This window comes from Cordyceps fumosorosea, assembly GCF_001636725.1.
Source record: "Cordyceps fumosorosea ARSEF 2679 chromosome Unknown scaffold_10, whole genome shotgun sequence".
NCBI lineage: Eukaryota > Fungi > Ascomycota > Sordariomycetes > Hypocreales > Cordycipitaceae > Cordyceps > Cordyceps fumosorosea.
The window spans coordinates 811,115-825,457 of record NW_017387310.1 but is presented as its reverse complement, the minus strand read 5'-3'; the positions used below and the strand labels follow the sequence as shown (position 1 = coordinate 825,457).

Genomic DNA, 14,343 nt, shown 5'->3' with positions numbered 1-14,343 from the left:
TACATAATATAGATAAAGCTGTTTGTGAGTCAGCTCTTACAGCTTTTGTAGCAACTGCTCCAAAAACTGTGGAAGATCCGATGCAGCGACTTCTTCCTTGAGCTCTAGGCGTCTGCACTGGACCTCGCAGACATTGCGCTCCCTCCACGCCTTGCCAAGGATAACAACAACAGGATAGCCTGTCATATCAGCATCCTTCATTTTCCATCCAAAGGCCTTCTTTCGGTCGTCCAGCACTGCATCAAACGACTGACTGGTGAGGGAGTCGAAGAAGGCGAGCGTCTCATCATTGACGGCTGAAGACGGAATTACGGCAACTTCAAATGGTGCAATGGCTCTAGGCCAGTTAAGGCCCCTATCGTCAGCTCTGTTCTCAGCAACGGCACCAAAAATACGCGACACCCCAATGCCAAAGCACCCCATTTGAATGGGGATTGGCTGCGATGGCTTCTCAGGGAGCGACACGAGAGCTTCGAGGGGCTTGGAATATCGTGTGCCGAGGTAGAATGTGTGTCCGAGCTCTAGAGCCTTGTTGATTTCCAGTGTCCCAGATTCGCATCGGGGACAACCATCCCCTTCAGCCAAGGCCAGCAAATTCAGTCCTTCACCGTTCGCAGATGTGCTTGTTGCGAATTGAGGACCAATGAAATCATCTTGCAACTCTCCAGGTAGAAGAGATAGCTTAGAATGGATCTTCCCAAAGCCAGATGCAAGCCGGCCATCGATAATGTTAACCAGTGCAGTCTCGGGGCTTTCAACTGCCGCCTCCCAGAGCGGGAGAGTCTCATGCACACTGGTGTCGAGTTCGGGAACCAGGCTCTTGACGACATGGAGATTGGGACGCCCGCCATTATCCTGAGGGTACCACGCATTGATCAGCGTGTTTCGGTCTTTGGTAATGCCCCTCCATACACCATAGCTGGATGCCACTGCTGCATCGATGGAGTCTTGTGGTTTTGCCCGCGAGACCGCGACTTCGTCATTCGCCGTATATCCACAACCACTACAATGAGCAATAGTGTCTTCCCCAGTCGAATCAGCAAGATGATATTCGTGGCTGTGGTTCCCGCCCATATCGCCAGAGCTAGCTTCGGCGACCAGAATTTCAACATTTATCTCGTCAAAGATGGCCCTGTAAGCTGCTTGTACCTGCTGATAAGTCTGAATTGCAGCCTCTGAAGATAGATCAAACGTGTAGAGATCTTTCATTACGAATTCTCGGGAACGAAGCAATCCCTGTCTCGGCCGCATCTCGTCACGATACTTTCTGGCTAGTTGATATAAGAAACTGAGTGAGAAAGATGACCGAATAAACTCACTAATTTGATACAGCCGCAAAGGCAAATCTTTATAAGACTGCAGTGTGTTTGCGACAAGCGTTGTTATCTCTTCTTCGTGCGTAGGAGAAAGCATCAGCGGAACCCCCTTTCGGTCTTTGAGGCGAAAGAGCTGTTCGAGTTAGACACGTTTAGTTCAATTAGACTCAGAGCATTACCTCGGGCGCAACGCTGTTCAAGCGGCCGCTTATTTTCCATAGCTCTTCTGACGTTATAGTGGACAATGAGAGCCGTGATGCCCCTATCGCGGAATGAGTATATGCACATTTCTGCCGAACAATGGACCTACCAATTGACTCCATGTGCTTGTCAATCAGATTTTCAATCTTTTTCTGCACGCGGAGGCCCAATGGGAGAAATTGGAATATTCCTGCTTGAGACTGAGAGGGTCAATATATGTAAACTGGTTCAAGGAGTTCTCAGCCTACCTGGCGGAGGAATCCCGCGCGGATGAGCTTGTCATGCCCGGCTGGAAACTGTCAGCCGAAGAAAATAATAATCAGCACTGAATCGTACATTCGCTTTCCGTTTCGGCAATTCCTCCAGTCGGCACCCATATTTTCGAAAGCGTTGACCGGCATCGGCGAGCAATGCAAGGACTGATCATGTGGTGTCCAACGATAGAAGCGCCGACACATCCGCGGCCGCGCACCGCTCGCGCCAGAGAAAACATCATATGCCAAGTAAAAACCCCGAAACCCCCAATTTTTTGCGCAGACGTATTATCCAATTGAAACGATCGCGATGAAGTATGTCGAAGTCTCGCGACTAGCTCACGCACAACGGAGTCCACTCACTACTGCAAAGTGGGGCGGGAGCATGGCCCGCAAAAAAAGTTCAAGTTGCACTGGCCAAAGCGATTCAACTTTTTGGAAATTTTGCAACAAACGCATTTTTGGATTTGTAGAGTATCCAGACATGACAAAGCCAAAGCAGAAAGGAAAGGCTCCTCATCGCTCTGGCGGTGGTCGTGGTCCTTCATTCAACGAAGATGCCCTCGAAAAGCTCACCTCGAGAATTGACCAAAGGCTGACCGAAAACGACCACAAGCGCAAGCGACCACCCACGAACGCCTCGCCTACACAGACGGCCAAGAAGCAGCGCAACTCTGACGCGGCCCCCAAGACCAACAGCTCCAAGACTGAGCAAGAAGCGCTTCTTGCCGAAATTCTTGCTCTTGGTGGCGACGAAGATGATCTAGAGCTGATCAACGGCGTCGACTCGGACGATGAGGTGGTTGGCGAAAGCAAGGCGCCGGTGGATAAGAAGCTGAGAGACGAACTCGCAGCTCTATCCAAAGAGCTGGGCTTCGCTGAACTTGCACCTCAAGAGGCTAGTGAGAACGAAGCTGAAGAGGAAGCAGAGGCCGCGGCCGCGGCCGAAGAAAGCGAGGATGAAGACGCAGAATACGACTACAATGACGATCGAGAAGAGGAAAAGATCCCCGAGAGCCGCAAGATGGGTGACATGGTAAGTCAGCTACAGTAAAATGAAGCATATCTGACAGCTAACGTAGTAGACAGACTTTTGAGCCCCGCGCCGACTGGCATGCATACAAGCTTGCGAAGCTGCCCCCTCCCATCACTGATGATGCTGGGCCTTTTTTCTCTCCTATCCAAGCCCTCAAGCAACACGCCCAATCTCTTTTGGACAAGGATGCTGATAAGTATCGAACCAGCGTCTTTGCCTCGTCCTCACACAAATTTTTGTCCACCATCATGACCTCGGGAACATTGACCGATAAGGTCTCCGCACTCACCCTCGCCATCCAAGAGTCTCCTGTACACAACATTCGCGCATTCGATGGCCTCATGAATTTGGCCTCAAAAAAGAGTCGAGGCCAAGCCATTGGGGCTATTGGTGCACTGGTGGATTTGCTAGGCCCTGGTACTCTTCTGCCCGCCGACAGACGTCTTCGCACTTTCCAGAATCAGCCCGGCCTACTTGGAACGCTTCAGAAGCACTCGACCAAGTTTTGGGCCCCAAACCAGCCGCTCCCTGGCAAGATCTCTGAAGAACATTTGATTTCATGGATATTTGAAGACTGGCTGAAGTCCACGTACTTCAAAATAATCCAGCTCTTGGAAGGCTGGTGTTCGGACGAGATCGAATACTCTCGAATCAAAGCAGTCGATTTCGTCTACGCGCTATTGAAAGAGAAACCTGAGCAAGAGTCCAATCTTCTAACGCTACTCGTCAACAAGCTTGGTGACAGAGAAAAGAAGATTGCCTCTCGTGTATCATATCTCCTCTTGCAGTTGCAGAATTCCCACCCTGGTATGAAGCCAGTCATTGTTCGCGCTGTGGAGCAAGAAATTCTCCTACACCCGACACAGGACTCCCGATCAAAATACTACGCCATCAACACCCTCAACCAAACTATTCTCAGCAGCAAAGAACCCGCAGTTGCCGAGTCCCTCATTCGCATTTACTTTGAACTCTTTGTCGCCATGCTTAAATCAGGTAGCTTGGGCATTCCTCTGCAAAACGAAACAGAGGCACAGGATAATGCAGAAAAGAAGGTAGAAACTGTACCTGGCAAGCCCGGAGGACGACCTCCCAGAAAGGGTGGAAAGCCCGCCAAGGTCGCCCCAGCAGTGCCTGAAGCAGAGGCTGCAGATAAGCTAGTTTCTGCTTTATTGACTGGTGTCAACCGTGCCGCACCCTTCGTTGGGACAAATGACGGAGTGTAAGTCTTCTTGTCGCCGTTATTCGACCAGCCGCTAACAGCAACAGTATGGAAAATCATGTAGACACGCTTTTCAAAATTGCCCACTCCGCCAACTTCAACACTGGAATCCAGGCACTGTTGCTGATTCAGCATCTATCTCTCGCCAGGAGCATAGCCACCGACCGCTTCTACCGCACACTTTACGAATCTCTTTTGGACCCTCGCCTCGTCACCTCGTCAAAACAAGCATTGTATCTCAATCTTTTGCTGCGGTCGTTAAAGAACGACGTCGACGTGCGACGTGTTAAAGCTTTTGCCAAGAGAATGCTGCAAATCACTGTTCTACATCAACCGCCGTTTGTATGCGGACTTCTCTATGTCATTGGCCATCTGCGCCAAACATTCCCCGACCTGTCTACTCTGATCGAGCAGCCGGAAGAGTCTGTCTTTGATGACGACGATGAGGATATTCAGCGTCCTGCGTACGACGGCAGGAAACGAAACCCAGAACACAGCAACGCTCAGAGGAGCTGCTTGTGGGAGGTCATCCCCATGCAGATGCATTACCATCCATCAGTCGCCGTGTTCGCGGCTGGAATTGTCGACAAGACTGCCAAGATGCAGAAGCCTGACCTTGACAGCCACTCCCTTATTCGATTCCTCGACAAGTTTGTTTACCGCAATGCCAAGGCAACAGATGGTACCAAGGGTGTATCTATCATGCAGCCGCTGAGGGCCACAAAGGACTCTGGCGATATCTGGCTTGGAAGCCGCGGTGCTGGTGCTACCGGCGTCCAAGTAAACTCTGCAGCGTTCTGGAACAAGAAGGTCGAGGACGTTGCTGCTGAAGACATCTTCTTCCATGAGTACTTCCAGAATATCGGTAAAGAGCCCAAGGACAAGAAGAAGAAGACCGCTGAAGCCGAGGATGCAGAGGCAGATGAGGAAGCCGGCGAGGATGAAGTCTGGAAGGCCCTGGTCAACGCGCAACCCGATATCGAGGGCGACGGCTCCGATGTGGATGAAGGCTTTGACGACTTTGACGAGGAAGAAATGGCTTCTCTTGACGGGTCATCACCAGCGATGTCTCTGGATGATGACTCGGGCGATGACATTTCTCTTGAAGGTGATGGTGATGATGGGTCAGACGGCCTCGTAGAATTCAATGATGAGGATAGTGAGGAAGAGGCGGATGGTAAGAAGGAAGATAACAAGAAGAAATCGGCGAGACGCAAGATGCTCAAGGGTCTGCCTACGTTCGCGTCAGTGGATGATTACGCAGAACTTTTGGCGAAGGAGGAGGATGGTCTTTAAACGTTACTAAAAGCACATTGTATATAGATTTGGTGTCAATGAAGAAGATCAAAAGCTTTTGGCGCGCACATATGAAGCTGTGTCCGTAGACGTAGACCCTAATACGCAGATGCAAGCTCTCGTATATGCAAGTGTCCGCAACTGTAGATGTCTAGCTCAATGAGCTGCGTCGAGGTGGGCTGAACAGATTTACCCCTCCAACGCCCAGCCGCTGCACCAGTCCATAAAATTAAACAAGGCAAATACAGTGCGAGGCGCACCTGATCAATATGCACCTTCGGTTGCCTCGGGTATCCCCTAATGTTTGCTGCTGTACGAGGTCACACACTGTTCGTTGCTGGCGTGACCGCGGCGAGCATAAAAAGTGGTGACCTCAAGACCGCCAGCTAGTCGCGTAGCGAAGGTAATTGTGCCTTTCTAACGTTGTTCTCGTCTTTTTTAGAGATTCAGTATCACTCCTTCTCAAAACACACGAACTCTGCATCGCCACATCGCCGCATCACCGCATCGCCGCATCGCCGCATCGCAAGATGAGCGCCAGTGCCAAGATCCCTTCTGACGTCGAAGCTCTGTATGACCAGGTCTCCGCCGGGTTCCGGGACGCCTGGGGCGATTGTGATCCTGCCATGGTCGACATTCTCGAGAGTATAAGAGAGTCTCACGCGTCAGGATCTTCCGTTCTGGACATTGGTTGCGGTCCTGGCGGGCCGGCATCGCGACTCATAAAGGCCGGGTACCATGTGACGGGCATTGATCTGTCGCAGAAGATGATTGACATTTGCCAGGCGACGTTGCCCGGAAAATTTATGAAGACCGACATGAGGAAATTCGAGCCAAAAGTCCGCTTCGACATTATAGTTTGCAGCTTTAGTCTTTTTCACGTCTCCCATGCGGCTACCTACTCGATGCTAGTCAAGATGGCCTCGTGGCTGCGACCTAGCGGGACTGTCGTCATAGCAAGCATTGCGGCGGAAGATTATAGCCGATGCAGTCCCAAGCTGCCCGAAATACAACAAAAGCAGTACGTTGAAAACATTCTCACGAATTTCATGGGGCATGAAGTCCCTGCTACGCTCCTCACCACCAAGGAATGGCTACGCATTCTGCAGGAAGCAAGCTTCCAGATCCAGTCTGTCGACCGCCACTCACGCCAGGTCGACAAGTACAGCTACGACGAGAAGCATATATTCATCACAGCAAATAGAACGCACGAGGAGCCTCTTTTTGGGCCCTATCCCCTACCCACAGTCAAGAGGCGCCCGCACCTGCTGAGCAACGGCGCATTGGAGCCGTTTGTCAAGCGTCTCACGCGCCGTGAGCTCGAGGCGGCCCTAGAAGCCGTCAAAGATAATGAAAAGGTTCTCAGCATTGGGAGCGGCAATGGTGGTGAGTATTTTTGGACTTTTCGAGGGACAGTTTTAACGACTTCTCTGCAGAACTTCCAGTGTGGATTGCAAAGCGAGCCGGCACAGCCTACGCCCTTAAACCCAACTGCGACCGAAGCGACGTTGAAGCAGAGAAATGGTCTGAGTCGCAGGTTGAAATATCTCAAGGAGCGGCGGAGCATCTCCCTTTCAAGGACAACAAGTTTGACGCTGCAGTGGCTGTGTGGCAGCTGCACTACGTACAGGACCTCGAGTTGTCACTTCGAGAGATGACGCGAGTAGTCGACGCCACCGCCCCAAACGCGCGCATCGTCATCGTGCAAGGTGCACCAGACAACGAAGTCGCCAAGCTCACCAACAAGGCCTGCGCAGAGATTGTGGAGGAGGGCATGGCCAAGGGCGAGTCGGCCGCTGACCACCACGGCCTACTGCTCGCGACAGCCGCGCGGGTTTTTACGCAGCGCGGGTTTGGGGATATTGAGGTCTGCCACGTTCAGATGGCTTGCAACTTTCCGGAAGAAGACGTGGAAACTCGCTGCCAAGTCGCCGCAGAGGTGCTGACAAACTTCTGGTACAAGGAGCACGAGAGGGTCGAGGATATCAAGGCGGCATTTGTGCCAGTTTTGAAGGAGCATTTTGCAAGCAGTCCGTGGGAGGTGGGAGCTCAAGCGGTGATGATGGTTGCGAAGCCGAAGGCTGTGGCAGGGGAATTTGCGGCGGGTATATAGAACTCATTGGTTATTGCTCCGATGGCATCTGGGTACGCGCCGTATCAGGTGCCGAGCGAGATGAAGTTACAGGCAGTTACGCCCTGGAAACGGCTGAATTGATTGTAATGTTGGGAGACTCGGCAAGTCAAGTATTGGTTTGATACGCAAGCCACCACATTGCCGGCAGCTTTAGGTCACAGCCTGGTAGCTATTGGTCTCGACTTCCTTTGTATGACTCGGCATTTTGCTACTGCGTGACGATATCATATCATTGCAACCTGTGCACCTGGGTGGTTTCCTTACCCAGAAGGGGCCCTGCGGTTGCATTCAACAGATATTCGGCAATGCCACCTTGGAAGCCACGCAGCTGGCTTGAAAGAGACGAGTGGCTGAGGCATTGCTCACCCAACGTATTCAACTGATCTAAGATGCCGACCTCCAACGCCCACCATTTTCGAAGTATCAAAGTTAATGAATGGATGGGTAGAGCGGATACGTCGGAGATGGATTCCCTGAACAAGTCCGTACGAATAAGCATTTTTAGCACTGTGGGTCCGGGTGTAAGGAAGTCCCTGTGCCTTTTTGGTGGCGTCTTGCCTCGGCTCAAGCCGTTGGCTGGCCTGGCGAGAAAAAAAAAGACGGCAGCCAACATAAGCGTCAGGTTTTGAGTCCTTTCGTCCAATATCCGTCATTGTCTTCTACATAACTACATCGCGATTCCGGACACTCCTCGACCATTGCCATGTTCAGCCAACGAATTACCCAGTCTAGCCGTCGAGTCGGGCAGGCAGCGACTCGATCCACAATCAGGAACGGCGTCTTGAGGCGAGGCTATGCCGGAGAGGCCAGCTCCATGTCTGGTGAGTAGGAACCGGAGTTTTCCTGACAAGTTTGTTGGGAAGAGTCTGCAGTGCGCCATGGAGATTTGTTATAAAGCCCTGCCACGTGGCATACCGCCGACGTGATTTAGTGCCCAGTGACATCTGCTAACAAACAAATCCCTTACTTCCAGCTTCCTCAAAGTCCACTCCTCCCCCTCCTCCACCACCGCCGCCTCGCAGCAACTCTGGCAGCAGAGTCGCACTCTACGGACTCGTATTCACGACGCTTGGCGCGGTCGCCACCTGGAAGATCATGACGCAGGTCGGCATGGGGTTCTACTCGGACGAGGACAGCAACGGGCGGGCAGCCGCGCACGCCGAAGCGAACGGGGACGAGACGACGCGGCGCGTCGAGGCGACCATCAACGCGCACCCTCTGGTGGCGGCGCTGCGCGCGCGACCCGAGATGACCGAGTCGCGGCCGCACATGAAGATGCCCGCGTCGTACCGGCAGCACACGCTGACGGGCGGCGCGCTGCTGGGGCCCGGTCGGATGGTGGTGCCGCCGTTCTCGTGGACCGAGGACGGCGGCCGCTCGCTCGTCGGCGTGTCGTACGTCGGTGCCGAGCTGTGCGGCCACCCGGGCATCGTCCACGGCGGGTTCATCGCGACGATGCTCGACGAGGGGCTCGCGCGCTGCTGCTTCGGCGCGCTCCCGCACAACATCGGCGTCACGGCTAACCTCAACATCGACTACCGCAAGCCCATGCCCGCGGACAGCTTCCTGGTGCTGCGCGCGACCACGACAAAGGTGGAGGGCCGCAAGGCCTGGGTCAAGGGCCACATCGAGCTGCTGCAGGACGAGGGCGCGCCGCCGGTCATCTTTGCCGAGGCCACGGCCATGTTCGTGTCGCCCAAGCACGCTGCTGTAAGTGACAAGTGGTGAGGTAGAGAGACTATTGATTGCTAATGTGTGACCAGGTGATGCCCAAGATCCAGTAACGGGGCAACGATGGAATCAGATCGACTCCGGTCACCCGTCGGCGCGATCGACAGACCGGTATACCGATGAACGGCGTACCGACTCGCCCGGAATATGCAACGATCACAGAAGGAATCTTAGACTATACATTCAGTCTGCTTAATGAAGAGGCTCGCCTTGTGGAGGACGCTGGCATCTATATGACGGATGTAGGTTATAGACTAGATTGGGGGCGGATAGATGAAGACATGTACAAATGCATCAGGACACACTTAATATATAGACAATATTTCTTCCAAAAAAAATTGCAACCGCTCTGTCTGCGTAGCATTGCCAGCAGCATGCCGACACCCATCGCACGGAAAAGTATGTGGGGAGCGGATCCTCGGTGCGTCGGAATGTCGCCATCGATGCGCCAAATTAGTTTTTTTCGCCATGCTCAGACATGGTTCAACACCAGGCGCTGGGAATCAAATTCACATGCGCATGGAAGACGAAATTGCAATTCAATATCATCAAGTACTTAAAATTAGCATTGTCTTAAACCACGCACCGTTGTCCCGCTGTTCTCCTGCCTGTCACCCCAACATCTCGGCTTACACCAATCTGACAAGCCCACCACCACGAACTTGTACTTGGCTGGCGCTCATCACGCAATAGCTAGCCCAAACCCACACACCACAACATACCATCTCCAAGTCGCTCAATCTACCATCTTTTTTCCTTTTCTTTCTCTCCTCTTTAAATTAACCCTCCTCTCCTTCTTCGCTTCCTTCTTCCTCGCCCATCTTCCTAAACACATCCTCACAATGGCTACGTAAGTCCTGTTTCACTGCCCCTCCTCCACCCCCGCAATGACATATCACCACCCAGCTAACAAGCAACCACCTCCAGCAACATCACCTGGCACCCGTCCCTCTCCCGCGCCGAGCGCACTGAGCTCCGCCGCCAGCGCGGCCTCACCCTCTGGCTGACCGGCCTCTCCGCGTCCGGCAAGTCCACCGTCGCCACGGCCCTCGAGCAGCACCTTCTGCACCAGGGCATCGCCGCCTACCGGCTCGACGGCGACAACGTGCGCTTCGGCCTCAACAAGGACCTCGGCTTCTCCGAGAAGGACCGCAACGAGAACATTCGCCGCATCGCCGAGGTTCGTAGTCCTTGCCCTTGCCCACCCTCTCCCGCTGCTACTTGGTGGTGCGCTAACAGGAACGCTCATAACAGGTCGCTAAACTCTTCGCCGACTCGTCCGCCATCGCCATCACGTCCTTCATCTCGCCCTACCGCGCCGACCGCGACTCGGCTCGCGCCCTGCACGCCGCCGTCGCTCCCGGCTCCGCCGACGAGCCCCTGCCGTTCGTCGAGGTCTACGTCGACGTGCCGCTCGAGGTCGCCGAGCAGCGCGACCCCAAGGGCCTGTACAAGAAGGCCCGCGCCGGCGAGATCAAGGAGTTCACCGGCATCTCCGCGCCGTACGAGGAGCCGGCCAACCCGGAGATCACCATCAAGACGCACGAGAACACCGTCGAGGAGTGCGTCGCCCAGATTACGCAGTGGCTCGCGGACAAGGGCTACATCAAGACGGCGTAAGAGGTGCCCGGCTGCGGCTAGGTGGCGAAAAAAAATGCCAGTTTGATAGAGGAATAAAAGTAAAATAGACTGGGATGAGTGCCCGTAAAGGCCATTTAGAGATGATTACACGGCAGACCATGTCCAGATTGGGCGTCCCTCACAACATCGAGCATCGTGATCAAAGGTCTAGGTAAATTGAAAGGAGGCTGTGGCCCGCACGTTGACCACGCACCATACAATACAGTCGTCTTCATGCTCCAGCTTGAATTTAGGGAAATTCTACCTGGTAGTAGACGTATGCCGTGTATTCATGGCCCTCACCCGTCGCCAGGCCCGCCGCTGCCATTTCCGAGCTGAACGCGGCATCATCCTTTGTCACTCGTCCGCGCTTGTCTCGCCCGAACGCGTTGCCGCCTAGGAAGGCGTACTTGTTGTCCAATGCCGTCTTGACCTTGTCTGAATGCTTGGTTGTTGTCTACATTGTGTTAGCACGACTCGCTCACCAGGCCGGCCATCTACCGAGTCGCTCACCTTGACCAACGCCGACAGATATTCCAGAGGTAAACCGTATCTGAGGACTGCCTCAACAAATACTCGTAGCGTCAGGACATGCATCCAGACCATGACACTTTCGCTCCAACCAGTGCGTCCCATACGCAAAGCCTCGCCGCAGACCTTGCGCTCCTCGTTGGTGACGCGGTCCAGCTCGCGCTGCTCCTCCTCGCGGCCGCCCTCGACATATTTGAACTGACGAGGCGTCCATTTTTGCTCGCGACACTTTTGCAGAAACTCGGCACTGTGTTTCTTAAACGTCGTGACGGCAAACAGGATGAATTCGTCGTCGTGATCAATCTCGATGGAAGATCGTGGAACAACCATGGGCGCGAGTGTCTCGTATTCCTTGAGAAAGTCCTTCTTGTAGTTTTTGGGGACAGCGATCAGGTGGGCTTCGAGGTATTCGGAATCGGTAACCAGCAATGAGGGGTCGACAATGGGGGCCAAGGACTTGGTCGCAAGGTTCCCCCTGTTCATGTTAGGAAAAGGAATCCTTAAAGCGATTGCAGCAACATACTGTTGTCTTCGCTGTAGAGAAGCGAGATTTGTTTTGACAGAGTTGTACTGATTGAACTTTGTCTTGACGTCGTTGTCGACCGTGACCAGCTCCTTTGAGGCATTAGCAAGCGCATAGCTTTAAGATTGCTTGGGGCTTCAACTTTTTGCAGCGTATCGATGAGCTCGCTGAGCGGCTTGTCGGAACGGTATCGAACCTTGTTCCAGCTAAAGTTGCTCAGATAATGATCGGTAGGCTCTGCATCATCCGTCAGCGCCGTCTAGGAATTGGTCACCAGCAGTCCATACTATCGTTGACCATCTTGTAGGAGGCCAGTCGGTCTGGGTCGCCATCGAGCACGGAGCGTAGAGAGTCGGCAACCTTGGCGACGACCGCCTCGCAGTTGGCTTCGAGCTTGGCCAAGTCGTCGGCGTGCTGCACCAGTCCGTCAAGGGTGCCAATCTTGAAGTCGGGGATCTTAAAGGCAACGACGTTGCCATTGTCGGCGACGGTGCCGCGGAGGGACGACAGGGCGTCCTCGCGGTCGCTCGAGTCGAAGGCACTGAGGGGCAGCGAGACCACGGCGTATTTGGCCGACATTGTGTCGCTCTGCAGGTTGGTGAGGACAGAGGTACGGACGATGCCGCGGGCGATGCGACGAGAGCTCGGTTTGAACCGCGAGTTCCACAACCGAAAAGAGGGGTGGGGGGATGAAAGGAGGGATGGTTTGCGGTGCGGACGAAGCTTGACGATGACGAGATGGTAGCTGAGGCTGCTGAGCTGGTCGCCGGATGCCAATCAGCAACGGCGACAGCAAGAGTGGGGCAGCGTCCATCATGCTCTTGCAGCAAAGGGCCTGTTAGCGAAGACCTACTTACCCCTAGATTTGAACTAATTGAAAATCGTTACTTATTTTTGATTATTGGTTACAATTTTTCTATAACCAAAATTCCAAGAAGCTCTCCCATGCAGGAGCAGAAAGCCCGTAGCTAGGTACTTTGTGTGACCACCGTTACGTGGAAATAGGGCCCATCTTACTTATTAATGCCATTGGCCGCTGATGTAGAGTTACCTTTGTCAGCCACTGACGAACGTTACAAAAAACTAGTTATATAGAAAGTATGGGTATCCTAGTACAGGAAATTGACTAGACAGTAATGAAAAACAAGAGAGCTGCACCCTAGAAAATAGGCTCCAGGAACGTCTGATTTAGCGCGGCATCACATTGTAGCCCGTAGTAGCCTGGTGCGCCTGGAGGTAACTATGGGGTACTGTCCCGGCCTAGCTTCTGGAATCGGCTGGCGAACCCCTGGTCCAAACCTCGCCGGTCCAACATTTGGGTGTACTCCCGGCCCCGTAACCATCGGCGGGCGAACACCCGGCCAAGCAAAATTTGGTTGGGGAACAACCGGCTGAGGAACCATAGGCTGACCAACCAGCGGTGGGCGAGCTCCGGGTACTTGGGCCATCATGGACGGACGGACTGGTACTGGGATGAACACTCCCTGGCCTGTAATCCAGCTAAGGTCGTCGATGAGTTTACTGGCGGGAAGTACTCTGAGAATATCTGCAGCCCGGATACCAAATCTTTCGATAAGGTCTGTACTTTGGTCAGGGATAGGAACGAGCGTGTGGTGAGAAGATGCCACAACCTACCAACAGGAACGGGAAGCAGCACGAGGCCGAGCTCGCGCAGGCGACCGAGGACTGCCTTGACCCAGACTCGGCAGGTCCACTGCATTTCGCCTTGAGGAAGGTATCGAGGGTCCATCAGAGGCACGCAAGCAGCAACTGCCTCCATGGACGCCAATGGCGGAGCGCGCCCAATCTTCAAACAGGCAGTCATGCTCCTTGACCTTAGTAGTTGGGAGACTTCGCGAGTTTCCCGATAGAGATGCAGGGCGTGACGACCCATATCAGTTGCATGGAACAAGTAACCGGCAGGTGGCTCATCATGCGTGGCATAGAGGCCCCAATGCTATGACAGCTGTTAGTCGTCATGTTTTCTGGAGGCGCGCGGCGGGAATCTCGCGACAGACATATTTGTTTGCTCTATCAAGCACACACAGGAAATTAAGAGTGAGGTACATGGTGTAGAGTGAGCCCACAGGAAGCGGATGAGGAGGAGGAGGAGGGCGAGGAGGATGCGCATGGGCATTGTAGGGCGTGTTGCCGGGGTACCTAGGATGAGGCGAAGCGGCCGTGAATGAAATCGTGGCTTTATGGCCAATCGTATGCGGAATTCGGGGCAAAGAGCAAAGGAGTTCCAGGCTGAGATTGCAGGAAAAACAGGTATTGCAAGAATAGACAGTTGTCGTATCCTTGAGCGGGTGGCCCGGCCAAGCCAGCCAGCCAGTCACACCCGGCGACGAACCATGGCCTATGGGCGACGGAGTGTGCACTCGCACATGAAGGGTAGGCGTTGACCGGGTAGCCGCTGGCCTGCGATTTTGGGCTTTGGGAGGTCATCTTGCATCCTAGGTAGGGCCGTATTACAGGCCTT

At 53.8% G+C, this 14,343-nt stretch overlaps 6 protein-coding genes across 6 annotated transcripts; 4 read left to right on the top strand and 2 right to left on the bottom strand.

Annotated features, from left to right (window-relative positions):
- Window positions 1-36: 36 nt before the first annotated feature.
- On the bottom strand, window positions 37-1,209 carry ISF_04755 (prolyl-tRNA synthetase; the record flags this gene model as incomplete). The annotated part of the gene is made up of 1 exon (XM_018848360.1): window positions 37-1,209. The coding sequence occupies one exon, from the start codon at window positions 1,207-1,209 to the stop codon at window positions 37-39; it is 1,173 nt and encodes a 390-aa protein (XP_018704695.1).
- A 1,046-nt stretch (window positions 1,210-2,255) lies between these two features.
- Window positions 2,256-5,322, top strand: ISF_04754 (CCAAT-box-binding transcription factor; the record flags this gene model as incomplete). The annotated part of the gene is made up of 3 exons (XM_018848359.1): window positions 2,256-2,807; window positions 2,861-4,026; window positions 4,074-5,322. 3 exons carry the CDS (start codon window positions 2,256-2,258, stop codon window positions 5,320-5,322), a joined length of 2,967 nt encoding a protein of 988 aa, XP_018704694.1.
- Window positions 5,323-5,852: 530 nt separating this feature from the next.
- Window positions 5,853-7,435, top strand: ISF_04753 (Methyltransferase type 11; the record flags this gene model as incomplete). Its single annotated transcript, XM_018848358.1, has 2 exons — window positions 5,853-6,708; window positions 6,759-7,435. The coding sequence occupies 2 exons, from the start codon at window positions 5,853-5,855 to the stop codon at window positions 7,433-7,435; spliced, it is 1,533 nt and encodes a 510-aa protein (XP_018704693.1).
- A 724-nt stretch (window positions 7,436-8,159) lies between these two features.
- Window positions 8,160-9,240, top strand: ISF_04752 (thioesterase; the record flags this gene model as incomplete). Its single annotated transcript, XM_018848357.1, has 3 exons — window positions 8,160-8,277; window positions 8,430-9,166; window positions 9,220-9,240. 3 exons carry the CDS (start codon window positions 8,160-8,162, stop codon window positions 9,238-9,240), a joined length of 876 nt encoding a protein of 291 aa, XP_018704692.1.
- A 789-nt stretch (window positions 9,241-10,029) lies between these two features.
- ISF_04751 (adenylyl-sulfate kinase) lies at window positions 10,030-10,807 on the top strand (the record flags this gene model as incomplete). The annotated part of the gene is made up of 3 exons (XM_018848356.1): window positions 10,030-10,037; window positions 10,115-10,367; window positions 10,442-10,807. 3 exons carry the CDS (start codon window positions 10,030-10,032, stop codon window positions 10,805-10,807), a joined length of 627 nt encoding a protein of 208 aa, XP_018704691.1.
- A 250-nt stretch (window positions 10,808-11,057) lies between these two features.
- Window positions 11,058-13,686, bottom strand: ISF_04750 (vacuolar ATP synthase subunit C; the record flags this gene model as incomplete). The annotated part of the gene is made up of 7 exons (XM_018848355.1): window positions 11,058-11,264; window positions 11,321-11,813; window positions 11,862-11,953; window positions 12,004-12,098; window positions 12,149-12,620; window positions 13,148-13,440; window positions 13,497-13,686. The coding sequence occupies 7 exons, from the start codon at window positions 13,684-13,686 to the stop codon at window positions 11,058-11,060; spliced, it is 1,842 nt and encodes a 613-aa protein (XP_018704690.1).
- Between the last annotated feature and the right edge of the window lie 657 nt (window positions 13,687-14,343).